This window comes from Aplidium turbinatum, chromosome 5 (genome assembly GCF_918807975.1).
Source record: "Aplidium turbinatum chromosome 5, kaAplTurb1.1, whole genome shotgun sequence".
Taxonomy (NCBI): Eukaryota; Metazoa; Chordata; class Ascidiacea; order Aplousobranchia; family Polyclinidae; genus Aplidium; species Aplidium turbinatum.
The window spans coordinates 17,806,023-17,830,247 of NC_137476.1; the positions used below are offsets into that span (position 1 = coordinate 17,806,023).

At 37.1% G+C, this 24,225-nt stretch overlaps 1 protein-coding gene across 3 annotated transcripts in view; it reads right to left on the minus strand.

Moving 5' to 3' along the window:
* Nucleotides 1-24,225, minus strand: part of LOC145770852 (long-chain fatty acid transport protein 4-like) — a 106,744-nt gene that overhangs the window by 22,096 nt on the left and 60,423 nt on the right. Inside the window, exons 4-7 of one of the 3 annotated variants that reach the window (XM_082582592.1) lie at nucleotides 17,407-17,423; nucleotides 13,823-14,060; nucleotides 13,132-13,354; nucleotides 51-184 (exon numbers count right to left, since the gene is read on the minus strand). In XM_082582592.1, coding sequence (XP_082438718.1) covers nucleotides 51-184; nucleotides 13,132-13,354; nucleotides 13,823-14,060; nucleotides 17,407-17,423 — 612 coding nt within the window. Of the gene's footprint in view, nucleotides 1-50; nucleotides 185-13,131; nucleotides 13,355-13,822; nucleotides 14,061-17,406; nucleotides 17,607-24,225 lie in introns of all 3 variants that reach the window. The other 2 variants (XM_082582591.1, XM_082582590.1) reach the window with 2 other exon arrangements.

Sequence of the window (24,225 nt, forward strand, 5' to 3'; positions counted from 1 at the left end):
TAAATAGATATTAAAATATGTATGACTTTTTACGTTTTCTTTGCCAGCACCTGGTAACAAACTGCGTCCAGATTTCTGGTCTTAATCCATTTCCGGTCATCACCCTGACATCATGCTCACAATCACTTGATTTAGCTTGTTGTGCCAGGAGATAGCGACAAATTTCGCCAATGTACAATATTACCTGAATAAAAACACAAAAAAATATGATTTAATCAGATGCTTCAGTCTGTACATACAGCATTAGGGGACAATGAAAAAATACATATGTTTGAATTCTGGTGTGGTCGCTTGTTGCTTTGGGCAAAATAAACATCCACGGCACAATTTGCATTAAAATTTCGGGGGCGGGAGCGAGAATTCCCCACTACTTCTGTGAGCGATGCCGCAGGTTTGACAAAACAATATAATGCACCACTTGTGGAGCCACATGTCAGACTGTTGCGATTGTCGTGCAACAACTAGCGCACTGTTTAGTTTGGCTGCAATTGCGCAAGGCTGACTGAATAGAATGTCCTGGAAGACACGTAGTGAAAACCCTTGCGTGTTTGTGTATGACTTAGCTATTAACACATATACTTGGGTAAAAATTTCTAATTTTAATTTTTTGGAAAATCTGGATTGCTTCAATAAAAGGTTAAATTAAAAACCAATGGCTTAAGATATCAGTACCTACCGAAAACTGAAGATGAAGCTTCCTCAAGGTTGAAGAGAATGGTGAGAGGTCCCACATTTGGGTCGCTGCGAAAAATAGTTGGAAACCACTGGTTTAATGTATCAGTACTTGCAGAAACTGAAGATGAAGCTTCCTTAAAGTTAAACAGGATGATGAAAGGTCCCACATTTATGAAGATCTTTTATCAACACATGATAAAACGGAGGAAGATACGGAGGTGATAATAAAGATATTTGACATGCTTTCCCAGTATCAAGAAACTAAGTAACCCTTCCAAAGCTGAACTTTCACGCAACGAATTACTATCATATGATTGACTGGTACACTAAACTGAAAACTGAGCTTCCATTCATTGACATCACTTAGTGATGAGGAAGTATTAGTTACAGGGTTGTTAGGTCTTTTATAAGAAATAAAATTTTGATGACCCACCAAACATCCATGCATCAAAAAATGTTATTTTTTATTGTTTAATTGTGTAGTATAATTTATAATGAACTAGCACAGCAATTTTTGTTCTTCCATCACATTTACAATAGAAGTTATAGGACTCTAAAAATGGCAAACCAAAAGTTGTTATACGCTATCCCCATCAAGGCAAAAGCGAGGATGATACTCGAAATTCAAATGGCCGCTATACACAAATCCTTTGAGATATTGATCTAAAATTTTGGATTGTTTCGTTTGGTAGCTTAAGGCAGTGGTTCCCAACACATGAGTCGCGACCCAAAGTTGGGTCACCTGATTATTTTTTTGGGTTGCTTGTTTTTCAGGCATAGGCTATTGTATCTTGGGCGAAAAATAACAATAAAAAAATTTTAAAACGTGATGAGATCGATCACAAAACTGGAAAATATAACCACAAATCATGAAGTATTTCATGTCGAGACATCGGAAAGCTTTGTAACATGATCGTAGTGCAAGAAGTTTTAAGAGTTTTCGTTTTTATTATTGTTATTATTATTATTAAATGTAAACCCAACAAAACTTTCAGTCTCAAACATAAATTAACTTGCCAAAATTACGGGATATACATTGTAACATGCACTATTATGTAACGAACACTATGTAGGACAAACCATGACAAATTTTTCCATACGTTGGGCCACACATAGTCTGATGTGGTAAAATGCATCAAAGATAAAGCCCCAAGTGCTGCATGGACTCATTGCTTTCTTCACAGAGAGGCCTTTGCTGCAAAAAAGCTGTCTCAAGAGCGGCACGAAGTGTTGAATGATGTTGCGAAGTGTGTAAACTTTATCAAAGCAAGTCCACTAAATCGGCGTTTGTTTTGTCTTTGTGCACTGACATGGATTCTGATTAATTATTAGCTTACCAAGCATTGCTGCTGCACACAGAAGTGCGATGGTTGTCACGAGGTCGTGTCCTGAAGCGAGTTTGTAATTTGTGGGAGGAGATTGCTATCTTCCTGAGGCAACAGAACTTGTGAGATTAGCCGAAAAGTTTTTCCAAATTCAAAGTAATTTTTTTAAATTTTTTGGGGAAGGCCCCCCAGACCCCCTGCCGCTGGGTGTCGCCTTTTGGCAAAGTCCTATAACTTCTATTGTATATGTGATAGAAGAATAAAAATTGCTGTGCTAGTTCATTATAAATTATACTACACAATTAAACAATAAAAAATAACATTTTTTGATACATGGATATTTGGTGGGTCATCAAAATTTTATTTTTTATAAAAGACCCAACAACCCTGTAGCCTAACTAATACTTCCTCATCACTAAGGGATGTCAATGAATGAAAGCTCAGTTTTCAGTTTAGTGTACCAGTCAATCATATGATAGTAATCCGTTGCGTAAAAGTTCAGCTTTGGAAGGGTTACTTAGTTTCTTGATACTGGGAAAGCATGTCAAATGTCTTTTTTATCACCTCCGTATCTTCCTCCGTTTTATCATGTGATGATAAAAGATCTTCATAAATGTGGGACCTTTCATCATCCTGTTTAACTTTAACGAAGCTTCATCTTCAGTTTCTGCAAGTACTGATACATTAAACCAGTGGTTTCCAACTATTTTTCGCAGCGACCCAAATGTGGGACCTCTCACCATTCTCTTCAACCTTGAGAAAGCTTCATCTTCAGTTTTCGATAGGTACTGATATCTTAAGCCATTGGTTTTTAATTTAACCTTTTATTGAAGCAATCCAGATTTTCCAAAAAAATAAAATTAGAAATTTTTACCCAAGTATATGTGTTGATAGCGTTTTAGGTCGGCCAAAAGCGACATGAAGTAGGAATGAAGGGAGGTACAGTCAGCCTCACTTAAACAGACCATCCTACCACTAAAAATAGATTTTGTGGTTAACGTTTTTTTTACATGTGTTTAGTTTGGCGAGATTACACATTAAGAGTTGGTATTGAGCATTGTGCTATGTTCTCACAAAGTTTTTGTGGCAAACTTGACAGATACTTTTTATATTTGTCGCCCAAATGCAACTAAATAGGTGCGCAATCCAATGTTGTCGTGTGAGTCTCTGAGGCCGAGGGTCTATCTTTTCACTACCCCAGACTCAAGAAGTTCTCGGAGTACACAGGAAGGCTAGTGGAAAGCAGCCAGTCTTTGGTTTCGTCATCCAAGACACGCAGACCTTCCACTCTGTTCTAAGGTGGCTTAAAGATGGTACAGTGATGATGTAGTCTGCAGTCTTTTTCTCGGCACCACATTCACAAAATGGAAAAGAAGACATTGGTGCATGGTTGAATGGAAAAGTCCAATGACGGTTGAGGCGCACACACAGTTACACATCTGCCTTTGCAGCGTCAAGCCGATGGGGCGGCTGTCGGCGATGAATGAATGCAGTCTGGTGATGGTACTTAACTTCCATTCAGAATTCCATTTATAGTCAGCCCAATTAGCTGCAGAGATGTCTTGACCATCAGCTTTGTTGACCAAAAGTTGAGCTGTTGGCACAAATGTGTGTCTGATTTCAGTCGACGGAAGTGCTCGTTTGAAGGTGGAAAGACTTTGGAGTGAAGAAGATGGTTAGGCTCCAATGCCCGTTGACCGAGAGACAAAGTGGCTTCTTTACAGCAAAGCTCAACAGGTTGGATGCGAGCTAGAATGGGCAGATTGCCCAATGGTGTGAGACGCATACATCTGGTCACTATGCGCAGGGCGCTGTTTATGGCAGTGTCAATGTTGTGGCAGTAATTACAACTGTAAAATACAACTGCACTTGATCCTACTTGACTTCAGCTCACAGTAAACTTTTTGTATTTCACCAGCAACGTCAACTGCCTTATTTGATAGTTTGAGCCTGTATATTGCAGGAACTTCTGAGGCAGCTTTCTTCACAGTCTCATTCACATCTGCAAAGCTTTCAGCCTCGCATTTGTACCTCCAACAATTTCTTAACACTTATTCTCCTGTGGCTCATCGTTCCTTTTGTGTGTGTTCTAATTGTTTGTCCAATTCTTGTAGTTTACACCTCATGTGATCTGTTTCCTACCGCATAATTTACTTGTAATCATTCCTGTATCATTTGTTCAGTTTGTGCTTTTCAACCCAGAGTGTCGTTACAGTTGTAGTGCAAAGTCAAATTTATCTTACAATTTTTTATTTTATGTCTATTGCAGATTTAATTCCTGATGAAGACACACGTATGACTGTGTCAAAACAGTTTGAGTTTACTTTAATTATGTTATAATTTTTGTGTGTAAAAAGTATGTTAAACCCGCTAAGGTTACTCTGCTTTATTTCTCTATGGTTCAACAAAGCAAACTCTCTACCAAAGCTTTATAATTTCTTAACACTTCACCATTTACTGGTAGTTCGTGTGCAGGAAGAGGAACTGCCTGCCCAAACACAGCATGCTCTGCTTCTTTCCTAATGATTCTCTTTCTTTTGGTCATTAGTTACTGCTACAATATAGCAAATAGCCTAATTGCAACTCTAAAATATCAAATCTTACCATATTTTACGGACCATAAGGCGCAATTTATATCCTTTTTTTCCTCATAAATTGATCGTGCGCCCTATAAGCCGGTGCGCCTAATGTATGTGTCACAATCAATGTGCAAGGCCTCGCGATGGACTGCTTTGTGTCTTCAACGAGCGTGTTGTTTTAATTATGGAACTCTTGAGCGGTATGTTATTATCGGTCAATGACCAGTAGTAACCTCTCATTGTGAAATCGTTATTATGTAAGAATCTTCTACCCTACGTGACATTCTTTAGACTTCTTTAAGCTTCTGCTTGTTGACATTTATTGCAACTTGACAGAACAATGTGACATTACGTAACCTTCTCGATGTTACTGGACCGAAACAACCTTCTATAAATAGTGGTGTAATTTGCGTAATGATTATTATGAATTAGTATGAGTTGATTGTGAGAGATCATTGTTGTAGTGGTGGCAGTTGTAGTAGATGCAAAGATTATTGTTGATGGAGAGTTGAAGTTATTAATTACGAGTAAAGCAAAGTTGATGCTAATATAATTTCTGATTGAATTTAGAATTGTATGAGAAGCTGTGAGTGGAATACATTAAACTCGATCAATAGTCGCAAGTATTGGAGTCTATTGCTGTTTACTGTATCTGTTACTTTGATTAATTGCTGGAAGTGGTGAACCATTCGTTGGAGTCCTTCAAGCGTGTTCATTAGGGTGGTCCTCAAAATGGAAAATTTTGAAAAGCTAAGGTGCTTCTTCTTTAAATGGTGCCTTTTGGTGAAAAAATAACTTGTGTAAAATATTTTTGAAAAATATTAACGTTTAGAGGTGTCACAGCAGCCCCAAAGTTTGCACCCTTTTCAAGCTTTTTATACCAAACCGCTAGATGGCGATTATAGGCGAAAATTTTAGTTTGTCCCAGAGAAACAAAATTGATGTCTATCCCAACAATTCTGACGGTGAGGATTTTAATAAACACATTTATATTGATGTAGGTACAACACAAGTACCAGTTATGGTAATTTTAAGTCTTTAAAAGAAACCAATAGGCTATACCAATAGCCTACTGGTATCAAATCACTGTACGGCGTATAATCATCATTACAGCATAAAAATTAACTTCAATCACATTCAATTTAATAGTCATCAATAGTTTTAGTGTTTATTGAGGGTAATTTTGACGGTGCCATTCTACCACTTGTAACAAAAACTGTTGCTGTTCCTCATCTTTTGAGAGAACTTGCCTGTAATCTTGGATCAGGGCCACTCCCTTTTCAGCAAAGTCATTGACTAGGGAGATATTTGACACAATTGCAACAGCAGCTTTATAATCGTTCAGTACTTGCCACTCTACTGGATCTTGGGCCAAAAATTGTGTTGACAGAGATAAAATGTGAAAGAAATTTAAGGATTTCGATGAAACAAAATCAGCTAGGATGTGGTTAGTGATAACATCTTTCGCACAAAGGTTCACTTTTGGTCTTGGAGACGATTTTTCTGATGCTGGGTTTTGAAGAGCTTCCACCATTTTTCTTTTATCATTTACACTTACATCAGGATCAAAAAACGACAATGACACCAAGCTTTCACTCAAGTACCGTACCACAGATGATTTGCAAATTTCTTGCTAGTAGCTTTTGCAATTTCTTGATCAGGATACGAGATCAAAGATTGTAGAAACTGTAAATCATTCGCTGGGGCAGTGATTGCAGTAAACCAATGCTTTACATAAACCAAGCACATGAAAGCAACAAATCTTGTTGTTGCCTGGCTCTTACATTCAGCAGCTGTGAAAAATTGGTCCCAAAAAGATACATTTTCATGCCATATGTGCCATAAATGAGACGAGCCATCCATCGAGCTCGATGAAGAGCCTCAGGTTGATAAAACCTGACACCTCTGGGAGGAATAACACCCAGCAAGATAATGGTAAGCTCTAGCAGCTCACGATAGTCATCACGAGGTTGCTTGGATAGCAATTTATTTAGGCAAAAATCAACAACCTCTTGTCTCTTATCGTCAAATACTTTAGAAACCTCTGCAGTTAAATCACTTGGTATCATGGGCTCGTGCGTCGATTGTTCAATCAAAGGCCACTGTTTTTGAAACTGTTTGAAAATTGCAATATCCGGTGCTGTTGATGGTCCAAAGCATACAAAAAAAGCTGCTTCTGCAACAATCTCAAAGATATGGTGTCGGCATGCAAAATGTAAAAGTTCTCTTTCTAGTTCATTTTGTAAAAGAGTAGCCTACAGGCTCCAAGTCTAACACCAGTATTGCTGCTAGTGGTATCGAAACTTATGCCAATAATCTGGTCTGTAACTTCCCAATCGTCCGTACATGCTTTCACCGCAGTTGCAACAGCTTGACCAGTTCCAGATGAAAGCTTTGGAACTCCTAAAAGATTTAGACTGATTTGATAAACTATCTATTCGAACAGCCTAGGCCTGCTGTAGGCTAGCCTACTAACTCATTTTTTTTGCTTTAAAATAAAGTTCAAGACTGTCCAAATTGCTACTTGTGTTATAGCTACGTCAATATAAATGTGTTTATTGAAATCCCCACCCCCCCAAATGGTGAATTAGACCTCAAGTTTGTTTCTCTGGGACAAACTAAAATTTTCGCCTATAAGCGCCATCTAGCGGTTTGGTATAAAAAGCTTGAAAAGGGGTGCAAACTTTGGGGCTGCTGTGACACCTCTAAACGTTAATATTTTTCAAAACAAATTTACACAAGTTATTTTTTCACCAAAAAGCACCATTTAAAAAAGAAGCACCTTAACTTTTCAAAATTATCCATTTTGAGGACCACCCTAGTGTTCATATATCATTTCACTAGTAGAACTACCCGTGACTTTAATTGACTGCTTTTCGGTTATAACCATGGCGTACTTAACAGAGGCCAAACCAACGTGCGTGCTGGAGTCTAAACTGGAGGCGAACATTTTCATTGACATATTGCATTGCAAACACAGTATATTTAAACCTAAAACGATTATAAATGAAAATTTTGCTTTCAAATTTCAAAATGTAAAATACATTTTCATCCATGGCATTTCATATGCTTGACATAGTCTATTCCAATGAATAGTTGTTCCCGTGCGTGTTACAATAATAAAAACAATTACAGTAGATGTGTAAGGTTTTAACTTTGAAGTTATTATTTTCTATAGAGCTGATTCACAAAAATACAATGTACCTACATGGTCAAAACTACTACATGAAAGGACTGTGGCCAGTAGCGCAACCAGGATTTTAGTAAAGTGGGGGGGGCCTAAACCAAGCCCCCCTGGTTGCGCAACTAATGTGGTGCTACTTTAGTTCAGATATTGAACGAAAAAATTATCTGTTACGACAACTTTAAATAATATCAGTGCAAGGACTTCTCAGGAATGAAAATGGACATTTAAAGAAGTTCTATAACAGTCCTTACAGAAGTCTCAACAACAAAGAAAAACAAACAAAAAACAAGTTTTTAATGCATATATAAGTTTTAAAATTTTTTGTTTTACTTCCTTTTCTGATGCAGGTGAAAATAGACAACAATAATTTTTAAACATAATATTGGCCAATGTAGCTGCATACTTTTTGTTCACAGATAACTGGTAGCCTATTGATCTGATCTGAGTGAAAAACACGACATAACGAAGTTCTGCAACAGTGGTTAACAACTTCATGAAACATGATATAACATAGACACCTTAAATAGAAGGACTAGTATCTGCTATGCTCGGTATTTGGAACTTGGGTGTTAAATCCAAACTTGGGTGTATCCAAAATGTGGTACAAATTATTCATAAAACTTTGTTTTCGGTGTCTGTTATAAGGTTTTGAGGGGCAAGGATTCCATTTTTCGCACTTGTTTTTCTCTAAAATGTCAATGAAAGGTCTTCTGAAGTTTATTTGTTGCAAAAATATCACAATTTTAGCAAAAATGGGTGTTTTTTTTACTTAAGTCAATGGAACAAGAATTAAATTAAATTAAATTTTACACACCTATTCACTATCTTATATGATGAACACCTGCAAAATTTGAGTGAAGTTTATTGAGAAACACGAGAGTTATAAAGCATTTAGTTTGGGGGGGTCTGCCGAGGGGGCACAATTTTTTACTTTTGGCCATGTTTGAGGTCCTATTACTGCTTAAGTAAATAAGGTAAGAACCTAATTTTTTTACAGGTGATAGCACTTCTGCCAAATATTGAAAAAATAACATCGCTCACATTGTCACTCTAAAAGGTCAAAGGTCATAGACATCCAAATGTGGCCGTTTCCAGCTCTCGGTTAAAATTTTCCAAACTCAACCTTGCCAAGACCCTATTTTTGATTGGTTTTGGCTGACATTTAGTAGAAATGTTGTTTACAGGATTCTCTATGAACTGAGAAAATTTCAGAATCTCAAACATGGCCAAAAGTAAAAAAAATTGTGCCCCCTCGGCAGACCCCCCAAACTAAATGTTTTATAACTCTCGTGTTTCTCAATAAATTTCACTCAAATTTTGCAGGTGTTCATCATATAAGATAGTGAAAAGGTGTGTAAAATTTAATTTAATTTAATTTTTGTTCCATTGACTTAAGTAAAAACAAACACCCATTTTGGCCAAAATTGTAATGTTTTTGCGACTAATAAGCTTCAAAAGACCTTTCATTGATATTTTAGAACAAAACAAGTGTGAAAAATGGAATCCTTGCCCCCCAAAACCCTGTAAAAGACATCAAAAGCAAAGTTTTATGAATAATTTATACCACATTTTAGATGGACCCAAGTTTGGATTTGGGACCCAAGTTTAAAAACCCGAGATTGCGAGTTACGAGTCCTTCTATTTAAGGTGTCCATGTGACATAACCATAAAGTACCCATTGGCAAACTGTGTCACCTGGTATATGCAATTATGCATATATATGGTATATTTCTCTTCAGGATTTCGAGGTAAACGAAAAGTTGTTTCTTTGTTTGCCTCATCATAATTTCCATGGCAATTAGTCACACAACATTTTCTACCCATCTTAATTAAATATCAAATAACCTCTTAACATACTTTGAAATATACATGAAAATGAAGATGTAATGAAAACTATGCCTGCACTAACTATAGGCTACACTTTGCAATGGCACAAGTTTGACAAAATTAAGGTCACAAATGATGCTTTGAGACCGCATGAACTGACCAAATTCAACTTATCAAACTTTAAGCAGCACAATTTAAATGCACAGTTTTTTTAAGAACAATCTAAACATGTTAACGTTTTGCTTTTTTTTTTAAAACTTTACTGGTCTCAAAATTGGAGACTAAATTTTTATTAATGCACACAAACTTAAAAGCGTTTGTTAGACTATTCCTTCTTATACCACATTAGACTATTCCTATTTATACTACATGCACAGTATAGAACAATCGGGTATTTTAGACTGCAACAAAATTTTAAAACCAGGTTCGAAAATGAGAGTGTCTCTTAATTCCTGGGTGCCTTCATGCCACATTTTTGCTGTACTGTTCTACAGTGTAGCAAAGTATTAGCCTGCACAAGTCTAGCCAGACTAAGCAATTATTTTTCTAAAGTAGAATTTCAAAATGCTGCATAGGATTTCTAGATTTGTCTGAGCCATGGCGACCTTAAAATACTGACCATGCAAGCAATTTTAGGCTCAAGAGCTGAAGGCTGACCCTGCAATCATGCGTTTAATATACTACACCTCTACTAAAAATAAAAACAGCTACACCAATTTGGAAAAAAAAGAACAAAGCTAGCCTCAACAATTCCCATCATTCTCAAAGGTACCGTACAGTAAGTTACTTTTCACACAATTTCATAACACTTCTGGGTGTGCCCTCAAGTAGCCTAACATTATTTTACCAAAACCGACGCGGCTATCGGCATTCGCTAGCTAGCCTTCAGCCTCGGTACTCAATATTTGTTTGCATGGCCAGTATTTCAATAAATCAACATTTCATTTATCCAAATATCCTACCCTAAATAACATTTCAACAGCAAGCACCTTAAAAACTACCGCAAAACCTAATTCAATTATTGAACACAATATCAGTGTTGCCAGCAGTTTAAAACAATTAACTTTTTAAAGGAAATGCCATGAAAAAGAGTGCAATTTTCAAAACAAAGCTGAGTAAAATTAAAAATTTGTTCAATATATAAATTATAAAAACCGCAGATAAAGCTGCTAAATGAAACGTTTAGTAAAGTTTCATCACATAGGAATTATATTAAAATTGAAAGAAAAAAAAAGTATTTTAAAAACTAAGACTTTTCTGCGTTTTTGAAAAGTAAAGATAGTTCTTGTAGATTTTTCCTGTTCAAAAAAGGGTATGTTAAAACAATTGCGCAAATTTAATAACAGAACAACGGGACAGTAGGCTACCGATTAAAGCACACAGATATCTGTTGGGGTTTTCACACCTGGCAACTCTTCATCGTTTTAGTATGCTTGCGCAAATGGCGAATGAATATACAATTAAAAATTGATTTTCTAGCAAACTTTTTCATATAAGATAAATATTTAAGGTGAAAAACGTTCACTTCAACTTTTTATACATATCTTTTCAATATGGTATGTCAAAGTCATGAAAACATGTTCGCCTCCAGTTTAGACTCCAGCACGCACGATGACATGGCCTCTGTTGAGTACGTCATGGTTATAACCCATTAAACTACGTCATTGAACCTTTCCAAGTCTCTTTTCTGGTAAGAGATAGAAAGAAATCGTGACAGTATGTATCAAGTAGTGCTTTATTGCCTACACTCAAAACCAGTACCGATACTATTATTATATAAATAAACCACCGTCTTACACAATAAACTACGGTAAAAGCAACTAGCAACAGTGATATTCACTAGGCCCATTTTTTCTTTTGCCCATTGTACTATTGTGGCTTGCTTACATTTATTACGCAACAAGTAAACTGTGACCCATTTTTTCTTTTGTTCATTGTACTATTGTGACTTGCTTACATTTATTACGCAACAAGTAATAAAATACGTTGTGTTCTATAGCCCGGTGTGCCTTATGTATGAACAAAAACTAATCGAAGCAATTTATTGACAGTGCGCCTTATAATCGGGTGCGCTTCATGGTCCGTAAAATACGGACATACGGTTATATTTTAATTCAGAAGTATCAAACCTACATTACAATTAATTATACTGACTACCGTAGTAAAAGTATGCACGAAACTGACAGTGCTGCATTGAGTCAAGAGTTGGAAGATGCAGTATCGTTGTAGTCTTATAAATAATCACTAGAACGAGTAGCGATGCTACAATCCCACCCCAGACAAAAAATCTGTCATTTGTACATTGATTTAATGTCTGCAGACGTTGAATCAATGTAAAAATGACTGATTTTGCTGCCTGAGATAGCAAAAATCTACCATTTTGAGTCGATTCAATGTCATCAGATGTTGAATGCACCCAAAAACAACATAATTTGCTACGTTGACGCGGCGTGCGTTTAGCTGCGCTTGCAAACAGACTCGATGTCGCTTTCGACAGTCGAAACCTCTGCAGAGAATTGTCGCAGCAGTGAATCGCTTGCTGTGAAAATGAACTTGAAGTCTCGGCCCGAGGTAACCACTAACCAACGTAACAAGGGCTGGTACAAACCGCATTGCGCACACGCGGCACAATCAACACAACAACGGACTCGCACAAACTGCATGGCGCACATACAACCGTTGCCATAGAAACCTGATCAAAGGCGGGGAATATGCGCATTGCGCATCTTTTGTTTTATCTGCAACACGAAAACGGGCGTATTACAGCGAATTGAAACTTGAAAGCTGGTCAGCAATATTGTAGTGAAAAGGGAGCAATGTCAAGTCGAAAACTTAATCAAACGTCTCTCCGTAACTATTTTTCAAGGGCTGTTTACGGATGTCAGCAACTTTTAAATTTATTCAAGGTGACGTGCTGTTGTATTGATGTAAACATGAATGATTTTGCTTTCAACAGGTATATTTTCAAGCATATGATCAAGTTAGTATTTTCATTCCATTTACAGTATACCTTTTAGTAAACCTTTTCGTCTTTTGTTTCATGCTAATAAATCTAGTTCGTTGCTAAACGCAGACGCATAGCAATCATAGCATGTGTTTTGGTCGAGTTTTGTTTATAATAATTAATTAACGGTAGGTCGAACGTAGCGATAACTCCGAGTGTGGCAATAAAAGCAATCCTAGTGTGATGAAATACTGTAATTACGTCATCCATCTGCGTGGGATTTCGCTGAATTTACGTTGCTGCTGATGAAACACGCTTTCGCCCCCACGGCCAAAAAAATAGTTAGGCGCCTATGGTGTTAAGTGTCAATTTTTAGTCCATAAGTGGGCAGACACAACCTACGTCCACTAGCCTGAAATTTGGTGTGCATAGTGCAGCTAAAATGTCACATGCAACAAGCCACCACTTTAATCTGTGACAAACGGCTCGCTATATGGCATTAATGTTCTGTGAGTACACTGTATAACAACACACAATAAGAGCGATGCATAAAAGGGACAACAACTTTCATAAGATTTAAGGAACCTTGCTTACCGTGCAGTGATACTTTTTACAATCTGTCCAAAAAGCACTGGCAGAAAACTTGGTCCTTATCGTAAGGGTCAATCCATGGCACAACATCTGCCCTAAACCTACAATCCCTCCATTAGAATGATACAGCGGCAAGACACAGTATATATTATCATTGCTTTTATATTGCAAAGTAAGATTCTGCATGGTGCACATATAGAAATACCTAGATGCAAAAACAATAAATCTATAAAACAATCACATGTTAGTATTCACATTTTTTTAAATCAGCACAGTTTTATATCTCATTTACAATGCTTGTAATAAAAATTAATTTATCTATTGGACTAAAAGAAACGGTTCTATTTACAGAAGATGAAAGATTGCATCATATAAAAAAAATTATATGCGATTTAATTTGTGATTCAGCAAGTATAAGCTAATGTTTTCTAACTTCTGTTCTGTCTGTTTGTCTGATGCAAAGCATGATAAAGTATACAAGAACACCACTGAACAGTAGATAGAACATAAATTACATAAAATCAGCCAGGCTAAGTAACTTCTATAATTTATGGAGCTAACACCACTGTTAGGATAGCTTTTCAGCTTGTAACTATTATGCAGCATTTGAAAAAAGTAGAGAAGAGTCAAACTAGACATGACGAAGCTGGGTGATCATATTTGATTGACTTTGTGATGTTCATTGATTAATTACCTGCAATGAGTAATGATAGCAGCTTTAGGATAACCAGTCGTTCCTGAAGTATAAATATATAACAACTTGTCGAAATAATTCGCATTCTCAGGAGCAGAAGGTGTTGTGTAAAGACCATTTTGAAAAATACCATCAATGTCTATGGTCCTATTAGGGATGTTGGTATAAGCTTCAGAATTGCCACAAACTAAATAGTAGTTTGGTTTTCCTTTTAATTCTTCACTGACATCTTGAATAGCTGCACACAGAATAAGACTTTAAAATTTTGCTAGAAAGCAAAAGCTGTAATATACACGAAATCGGCTAAGCGTATCAGCTATTTGTCAGACGTTTTGATACGATTATCCAATTGATACGGTTAACCAATTTGTTCAAAAAAAGGTTTATTGTAAACGAGCAGTACTGCTGGGGATGTGCAATTTGCGCATGTGCTAACTATAGGCTGCAATGTACATTGCACCTAATACAATCCTACCAACTGTTTAAAGTTTAAATGCTGATTAAACTTGAAAGAGTTTATTAGATCTGTGTTACACAAAACAAGATTGTCAGCGATCGTCCCAGATCATGTACGTTCAAAGCATTTTTCTGCAAAAGGCGGCAATCGGATTTATTTTCTCTTACCAATCTCTGTGACGTCACAATGCGAACTTTAACCTCTGATGTTTCTGTTTTAATCATGCCATATTCAGCTTCACAGCTGCTGGAGTTATGCGTATAAAAGTAAACATGGCTAACGAAAATTGAGTTGTGGAAGAAAAAGGCCGCTCACGTGTTTGTTTTGAAATCGCAAAGGTTTTCTTCCTCAACTTTTTTGAGCAGTCTGGTAAAACTATAAATTTGCAATGTTCTTTGACTTAACGAAACTGCACCAATGAAATCACACACTACATTTCACAACAGTAATTTCACTCAGTTAATTATAAAAAAAATTTCCAAGTTTTTTGGTTTAAACTTTTGGACATGCTTTCCAACACTTCTATCTCAAGCCAAAATAATTTGTCCGATACCCGTTACTTGGAAGGTCAGCAACCCACGGATGACATCAAAAGCATTTAAAACTTCTTTATTGTTGGAGGAGGTAGTTGATCGATTTCTTTCACGCTTTATTGTATTTGCTGGTAAGTGTGATTATTCCTTTTGTCTGCTCTTTTGCTTTTGCTCTAAACCAGGGGTTGGCAACCTACCGCTCAAATCCGGCCCTCTAAGGAAAATCATCCGGCCCGCAGCCGCTTCACAAATTCTACTATTATATAGCCCACCTAGTGATATATTATTTTATAATCGAACCCTTAATTTTCGATTTAATGTGATTGTAACATAGGCTATGCCTCATTTTCTCCGCTTCTTTGGTGACCTTTAAACCTTTGAACACAAACCAACAAACAACAACATCCGACAAACCTTTGAACATTCCTTTTGACTCAATCGTCTGCTGGCTCAGTCGAGACGATATGTTAAAAGAGTGTACAGTGTCACGTTGAAGAAAAAATAGCAACCTTCCTTGAAAATAAGACCATCATTGCTGCAGCATTTTATGAACAAGAATGGGTTCTAATTTGATATTTCCGATCGATTTAACATCACATCTGAACAACTTGAATATGCAGCTTCAGGGAAAGCTTCAATTGATACACAAGATGTGGATGCATATTGACCTAGCCTACGCACATTCGAAACAAAACTATGGCTCTGAGAAAGGTCAGCAGGAAAATAAAAATTGTGTTCACTTTGCTACACTGCAGAAGAACAAACCTACAAGCAATAAGTGAATAAAGAAATAACAGTTAACCTCTCAAGTACATGTTTGCTCCACACAAAGTGAAATTTACATGACTTTTGACTCTTTTTTTATTTGTTTAAAAATAATGTCTAAAAAGACATTATTAAAAGATAACTACGGACAGCGGCCAGTGTTTCGATCTTCCGATCTCTTCAGTGTAGTAAAATGAAAGTGAAAAGTTGTCTTGAGAAGATGGTTTCTGAGAGTGATGTAAGCTTAATAAGCCAATGAGAATTGATTTAATTTTTGATTTCAGAAGTTTAGTGTTAGAAGAAATTTTTAGTTTTAGTTATTTAGTTTTAGTTTCAGAAGAATGTCTTTTTAGACATTATTTTTAAACAAATAAAAAAAGAGTCAAAAGTCATGTAAATTTCCCTTTGTGTGGAGCTACATGTACTTGAGAGGTTAACTGTTATTTTTTTATTCCCTTGTTGATTTATGCATATCAGTTTGTATACTCTGTGGATGCTTCTCTTGTATCATGGGCCAATCCTATAGATGTTTGCTGGTACACCCCTTCATTTTTTGAATCTACAAGCAATAGCCTAAGTTATTTGTCTCTACAATACAACAGTTAAGAAATCAATTTTCATCCCACTTTGGTGACATTCGTTCCCTTGAAAATGACACTAAACTATTCAGTTCTACTCCATTTGATGTACAGGTGGATAGAGTGCAAGAGAAGTAGGTTATCAAATGGAATTGGGCTACAGTGCAGTAACGAGCTAAGATTAAAATTTCATACCGAAAGTGTATCACTGCTTGCCTTCTATAAAATGTCTTATTCAGTAAAAACAATATCCCAACTTCATTAATCATGCCAAAAAAGAGCATCATGATTTGGCAGCACTTTTGCATGTGCACATCTATTTTCGTCAATGAAACGCAACAAGAACAAGTTGAAAACAAAACTTAATGATACCACCTACAAGATGTCGTGCTTCTTTCCTCATCCAACTTATCGCTTGAACTTTGCAAAGTTTGAAACCAAAACAACTGCAAATCTCACATTAATGTTGTATAATACTATCAACAAAATATGTATATTGTATTTTGTGCTTTTGTTAACAAAATCAGGACTTAATCAGATTAAATTCTATATATTCGAAGGTTGTGACATTATAAAAAAACTAAACAGATTTGTTAATGGAAAATTTGTGGACTACGACCCGCCAAGACTTTGCAAATTTTGGTTTTGGCCCACGATTAAAAAAGGTTGCCGACTCCTGCTCTAAACTAAGCCCAGCTGTGTGAAAATTGTATTTTTGCAGTGATCTTGCACATAAGATTATGGCATGGAATTACAGACAATTGTATTTGTTTTGACCGCACGTGTCTGTCTCCCCTTTGCTTCATTTCGCCTTTGAACGTTGCAAACAATTATGCGAAATAAAAAGAGATATTCTCTTTTTGCTTTTTGGTAGAATCATACGATTAAATGAATGAAACATGTAAATAAGAAGCAAATCCTGCTTTTATTATCCGACTTATTCCCTTAAGTAAGATACACTTAACCAATCGTTTTACTTAACATTAGATGGGATGGTTTGGGATTTTAATCCAAATATACGATTGAGACATTTAAGCGGTATGCTCTTAACCGATTTCGTCCTGTATAGTCAAACAATATACATAAGTGCAGCTTTACCAGATCACACAGTTTACTCACATTTATTTAATCTCCAACAGGAGTTCTGATGTGAAATATCTTTTTCATTTGATAACTACATTTTAATTTAATTTTAATAACTACATTATTATAGTATGTAAAATGGGACCATATTGAAAAAGCAATACTTACCCGCAGAAAGTCTTCCACTGAAAACAATACCTTTACACATTGACACGTTTATGCAGTGAATGAGTGAATCTTCTCTTAAATTGTAATTAATCAACGCACATACAACACCTATTTTTGCTAATCCCAACCATAAAGCTACATACTCCGGTCGATTTTCAACAAATAATGATACAACATCTCCATGCTGATAACCTTGATCTCTGCAAAAAGAGATTTTTTTTTAAGAAAACGTTACACTAATTAATTATTATATATAAATGAGGCTGTTTTCCAGGCATTTAGTTCAATAACACGTTACGAAACTAGGATGGCCATTGGCCAACTTCTCATCAATTATGATTGACTAGATAGTTTTTTAATTACTAGCGATCAACAGGTCGGTAATGAAGTCAACAAGTAACTTTTTTCCTGTGACAGTGTTTAGGCTAGTGCAAATGGATGTATATTTATCACGCATTTACACATCAGCAGCACAAGAGGTAGGCTTATGTCACTTTAAAAGCAGTACGCACTACCACTACTTTTGTCTTAAACTTACACAAAAAGCACTTTTGTGATGTCAAAATAACATTGGAAACAAATGATATCATTCGTCACACTGCCATTTTAATGTCGTTGTAGAAAACAATTTTTAGGTGGAATTTATTGTTGCACAAATGCGCATCCTTCAAAAACATGAGCATCTCAAAATGCGAGTTGCTGAGTCCTGCCCACTTTGGCTTCAGCACGTCTTTCCAATCAAGAAAGACTTTCCAACGCAGCAATGGAAGGAATGGGGGTGTTGTATTTAATAAAAAGTTTTATATAACTCAAGGACTTGCTTCTGTCTGAAAAATTTTTTTTACAAATTTTGACTTTCTTTCTGTACCAAAATTTTATGCGATGGCACCAACACACCAAAACATTTATCCTCGGAGTCATGACTGGTGTTGGTGTCATTCTAGTTGGTATCTATGTGGCTTGATGTTTTCCGCAATAGCTGATTTTTTCTTTGATTTTTTTACACATTGTTTCCACAAAAAATCTCCAAAAACGAGTAATTGTTTTCACTTTGAACTGGAAAGTAACGGGAATGCGACTGAAATAAATGTAGCGCCTATCGGCTACCAGTACCACTACAGCAAAAATGAAGTAGAAAGCTACTACCCACCTCTGATCAGCACTGAGTAGTATATTCATGTTTCAGTTAATTTAGTAGTATAGATTCAAAGGCTAAGGTTAGGCTGCAATTAATGCACATAACTACACTTGCAAAAATAACTATTAACTAGCCTTCTACTTTTAATGCAAGCAGCAAACTAACTAGAAAGTTACTGCTACTTTTTTGCCAGGCACTTGGTGATGAACTGTTTTATTTTGATCAATAGCGCACGAAATAATTGACACGACGAGAAGAACTCAATAAACATAGCCAGGTCAGAGACTTTAAAGAACCAGCCTGCCAGCCCGCGCGGCGCGATTTGAAAGATGAGAATACAGAACCAATACTGATAGATGATACTACATGAGTCTAAGGCCGTCAGAGCCAGAGTGCTCAACAGAGCATAGCTCCTGAGGGAGTCTACGACGAACGGAAGTGACAGGACATCCATGCAAGGGCACTTTCTGTCTTCACTTCTGTTTACACAAACTCGTCGTACTTGTCATGTTTCCTGTCGGCGGTTTTTGGAAGGGAACATACAACCGTCACATACAACCCATGATACCGTCAGGGCGTTGCAGGACTATGTCAGGGCGCAAATCAGCACCACTAGCTTCCACGTGTTGTGAAACTGTTCTACCTATGGTAACCAAGGGTTGCCATTCGGCATGTATATGCTTCACAATCTCCCGCAATATCGCATCAAGTCTGCTACTATTCGACGAGAGCCTTTTTCGGCGAGTACCCTGTTCGGCAAGTTTTTGAAAATCCAACAAAGCCTTCTGCAAATCCAACGATTGAATATTCAGACATTGAATCAATGTAAATACGAACTGTTAGGCTAACTGGGTTCTTGGAACAAATCGAAGGGCTTTTGTGAATGTTTCCCAGTTTCAACGTATCCTAGTCAGCAAAAGTTCTCTTTTCTATACGATTTCAACGTTTAGCGATGTTAAAACGATGTAAAAACGGCAATTTCTGCTGGTCGGTATAACTAGGCTACAGTACCCGATAATTTCCTTTCAATCCAAGCTGTAGGCCACACATTTGGTTAGCCTTCTTATTTTGTTACTACAATGTAAAAATGAACTGTTAGGCTAACTTTCATTCTGTTACAACAATGTAAAAATGAACGGTTAGGCTAACTTTCTTTCTATTACTACAATGTAAAAATGAACTGTTAGGCTAACTGGATTCTTGGAACATATTTTTGCTGGTTGGGATAACTGGGTCTGCTACTATTCGGTGAGTCCGATTCGGTGAGTCCGATTCCTAACTTCTAACCACTAACCTTAACCCCAAACCCCTAACCCTAAAACGGCAATGATAATTAGGCTACGGTACCCGATAATTTAAAAAAAAAATTGAAAAAATCCCCCGTTAAGGGATCGGACTCACCGAATCGGACTAACCGAATCGGACTCACCGAATCGGACTCACCGAAACGGGCCATTCCGGGGATAACTAGGCTATAGTACCTGTTAATTTCCATTCAATCCAAGCTAAGCTGTCCACACATTTGTTGATCCAAAGTAACCATTTTAACTATTGAAAAAAACTAACTTATAGACCAGGGGTTCCAAACCTTTTTATGTTCTCGTACCACTTAGCCACCACGGATTGTCAACACATACCACTATTTTCAAAACAACTAATTTGATCCAATATTAAATTATTTGCAAGATGATGAGTCTGGATGTAAAGTCAGCGAAAGTAGAAAAATTACCAACAAAACATCACAGAGTCCATTAAACCACACAGCACAGAACACATCAGAATAACAAAGAAAAAGACACAGCTAAACACAAACACAATACAACTGAATTGAGCGAGATTTTTGTTTTTGTTTATCTTTCACCAGTTGATCGATGCACGGCATAACTTTGCTAATAGCACATCTGAAGTCATGTCCAGGGGCACTTAGTCGGTTTCGATTGTTTGATTCGATGTTTATAAGAATAGAAAATCCCTGCTCGCATTCCCAAGTAGAAGGAAAAATCAGTAGTTGTGAAACACCGTGGGAAGCTAGCGTTGGGTATGAAAAAGCCATAATAAGCCAGAAGTTTATTGCAGAACATTCTTTGCATTGTTTTTTTTCTGTCTGATCCTCTTGCATGTCCATCAGTTCCCCTTGTTTCCCTGTACCGACAGGTGGGTCGGCTGGGTCCACTGAGAAAGGATCTGTGATGTATTGGCAGCTTGTGGTATCTGGAAAGTAATGCTGCAATTCAGCAATTAGCAGCGAGAGGTGCTGGGTAATTTCTCTAGAAAAGTCATCACTGATTTCCATTTCAAGGGCTGACAGAAATTTAAACATACCATAGCGCTTGTTTTCCACATTTTTCCTCCATAATTCCACCTTTCGGATAAAAGCTCCCAGTTTTGAAACAAAGTCTACGACAGTGCAGTTTTGCCCTTGAAATGGCGCATTATAATTGAAAGCTTTACATATATATGACAAATAAGCCAACCTTGCAATGAATTCCTCGTCCTCCAGATCATTTTGAAATTCATGGTCTTTCTGTTGGAAAAATAAAAGTAATTCATTCCTCATTTCAAAAAGATGCTTAGTTGTATTTCCTCAAGAGAGCCAGCGCACTTCTGTGTGATAGAGCAGACAAGTGTGGTCTGAACCGAGATCTTCACAAAGAACCTTAAACAATCGAGTATTTAAAGCTGATGTTTTAACAAAATTTAAGATTTTGACTAGAGCTCGACCAATATATTGGTCAGCCGATATGTATCGGCCGATATCAGGTGTAGCCGATATATTGTATCGGCTATTTTTTGCCGATAAACATCGGCCAGCAAAAGCACACTCAAAACCAGCCATTCATGCCTTTAGAAGAAACACAAGTTGCTCAAACGTGCTTACATAGCACGAACAATTGTTGCGAGAATATAATTTCCCGCCCATTCTAGTGCACGCATCTAGAAAATGTTAATACTGTATCTCTTACATTCCATTCAAGCAGAAAAACGTTCGATTTTTACATTGCCTTAACGATTGATGACATTGAATCAACGTAACAAAGGTGAATTTTTCGCTAAGAATCGATGGGAGCACACGCAACTTAGTTCAAGTCTTACGTCACAATGTCTGTCTTTGATCTTGATAAGGCAAGGTTGATTACAAAATTAGATTATACGAGTAGGCTATTACAACAAGATGAAGCAAAATTTGTTAAGTTTTGGTATTACAGTAAGAAAGAAAAAGGCCCATGGAAAATTTACTTTCGCTCACATAACACGCAAAAATATACCTAAAGAAAAATACTGTCACAATCAAGGTGCAATGCCTCGCGATGGCTTGCTTTGTATCTTCAACGATGTGCTGTTTTGATTGTAGAATTCTGGTGCGATGTGTTATTATCGGTTATGACCTGAAGTAACCTCTGATGACGAAATCTGTATTATGTAACGTGTTTTCTGGAATCATTTTCCCTACCTGACCTTCTAGAGACTTCTGTTGTTTACATTTAAATGCTACGTGACCGAACGATGGTTCTTTATGATGTAACCTTCTCGAAGTTACTGGACTGAACAGCCAACAACCATTGCTACCGATGTGGAGAGATTGGACACATAGCCAGGAGCTGCCCTTTTGATGAAAAGGCTTGCTACAATTGTCATAAAGAAGGTCATCTCGCCAAGGACTGTCCGGAGAGGAGGTGTTTCCGATGTAGGAAGATGGGTCATCTTGCTCGCCGGTGCATTGAAAACATTGCGGACGTTGGAAACTTTCGCAGAAAACGTAACTATTGTTTTGAGAAAGCTATCGTTGGTAGATCATGCAACGATGGACTTATGAGAATTGATGATTGAGTAATCAATTGTTTTGTGGTGTGTTTTGTATTGATTGTGTTGTTATATTGTTTGCAACAATATTCTAAGGGGGGGCGTATGTCACAATCAAGGTGCAATGCCTCGCGATGGCTTGCTTTGTATCTTCAACGATGTGCTGTTTTGATTGTAGAATTCTGGTGCGATGTGTTATTATCGGTTATGACCTGAAGTAACCTCTGATGACGAAATCTGTATTATGCAGGGATATCTAAAGTAGGGGATACGAAGGCTTTTATTACGCCTGACAATAGAAGGGATTTTGTTTATCGTAATTAATCTGCGTTTATCGTAAAATGACAATTGGCACCGATAGTAGTTTAATAAATCTTGTTATGATAACTTGAATTGCGCTATTAGAATCAGGCCTGGATATTCACAGCATGCTCATGGTTGCTTGTTAATTCAACTACCCATATACTTGCGTTACATCCAGCCTGCTGCAAAGGCTTTGTTAAAAAAAACAGCTTACCGGTAACTTTTCAACTGTGTTTGTAAACAAGTATTCTTTAACTATGCTCTACGTAACATTTGCTAACTGTCCTCTGTAGCTCATTGTACCAGCTGCACTACAAAACTTTCTACGATTTAAAAAAGAACCACATGTTTAAAGCACTACAAACTACCGCCCTGGTAGTGTCATGAGAATAAGGCAATCGCTGCGAGCCTTCATATCCCCTTCTCTAGATATCCCTGGTATTATGTAACGTGTTTTCTGGAATCATTTTCCCTACCTGACCTTCTAGAGACTTCTGTTGTTTACATTTAAATGCTACGTGACCGAACGATGGTTCTTTATGATGTAACCTTCTCGAAGTTACTGGACTGAACAGCCAACTATAAATAGTGGTGTAGTTTGTGTAATGATTATTCTGAGATTATTATTATGGTGATTATTATGGTGATTATTATGAGTTGATTATGAGAGTTGTGCTATGAGTTGTGGATTGGTAGTTGATGCAGAAATTAGAGTTATTTGAGAAGCCGTTCGTTAAAGTTCTTCAAGAAGTCAGATTATCATTTCACTGGTAGAATTATTCGACATTTAATTGACTGCTTTTCGGTTTGACCCATTAAACTACGTCATTGAACCTTTCCAAGTCTTTTTCCTGGTAAGAGATAGAAAGAAATCGTGACATTCTGGGGGCTCGTCCGGGAAAAACCGAAAAAGAATATAACCGAAAAACCGAAGAATACCGAAGATTTATTGAAAGAATAATAAATTAATGTCAAGATGGCGGATACTGTCAAACATGAGATGATTGAAGACTTAGGGAGCATGGCTGAACGAATGGGGCTGACTGGTAATGAGAAGTCTCAGTTTGTGATGGAAGAGTATCACAAGATAATGGACCAAAAAGCTCAGCGAGAAGCTGACGAAAGAGAAGATAGAAGAGCTGCTCGTGAAATAAGGAAAGCAGAACTTGAAGCTGAAGAAAAACGAGCTTAGCGTGAAGCTGAAGCTGCACAACTTGAAGCAGAGGAGAAGCGGGCGCAGCGCGAAGCTGAAGCTGAAGAAAAACAAGCTCAACGAGAAGCTGAAGAGAAACAAGCGCAGCGCGAAGCTGAAGAAAAACAAGCTCAACGAGAAGCTGAAGAGAAACAAGCGCAGCGCGAAGCTGAAGAAAGAAGAGCGCAATATGAATTGGAAAAGTTAAAACTTGAATTAGAAAGACAAAAGCTGGACATTGGTGAGCGATCTAATTCTACTAATGATAATGCTCGAGATGTTATTGTGGCGCAAGTTAGACGTCCAGATTTGCCATCATTTGTTGAAGAAAAAGATGAGTTGGATAGTTATTTGTTAAGATTTGAAAGATATGCTACAATAGCCA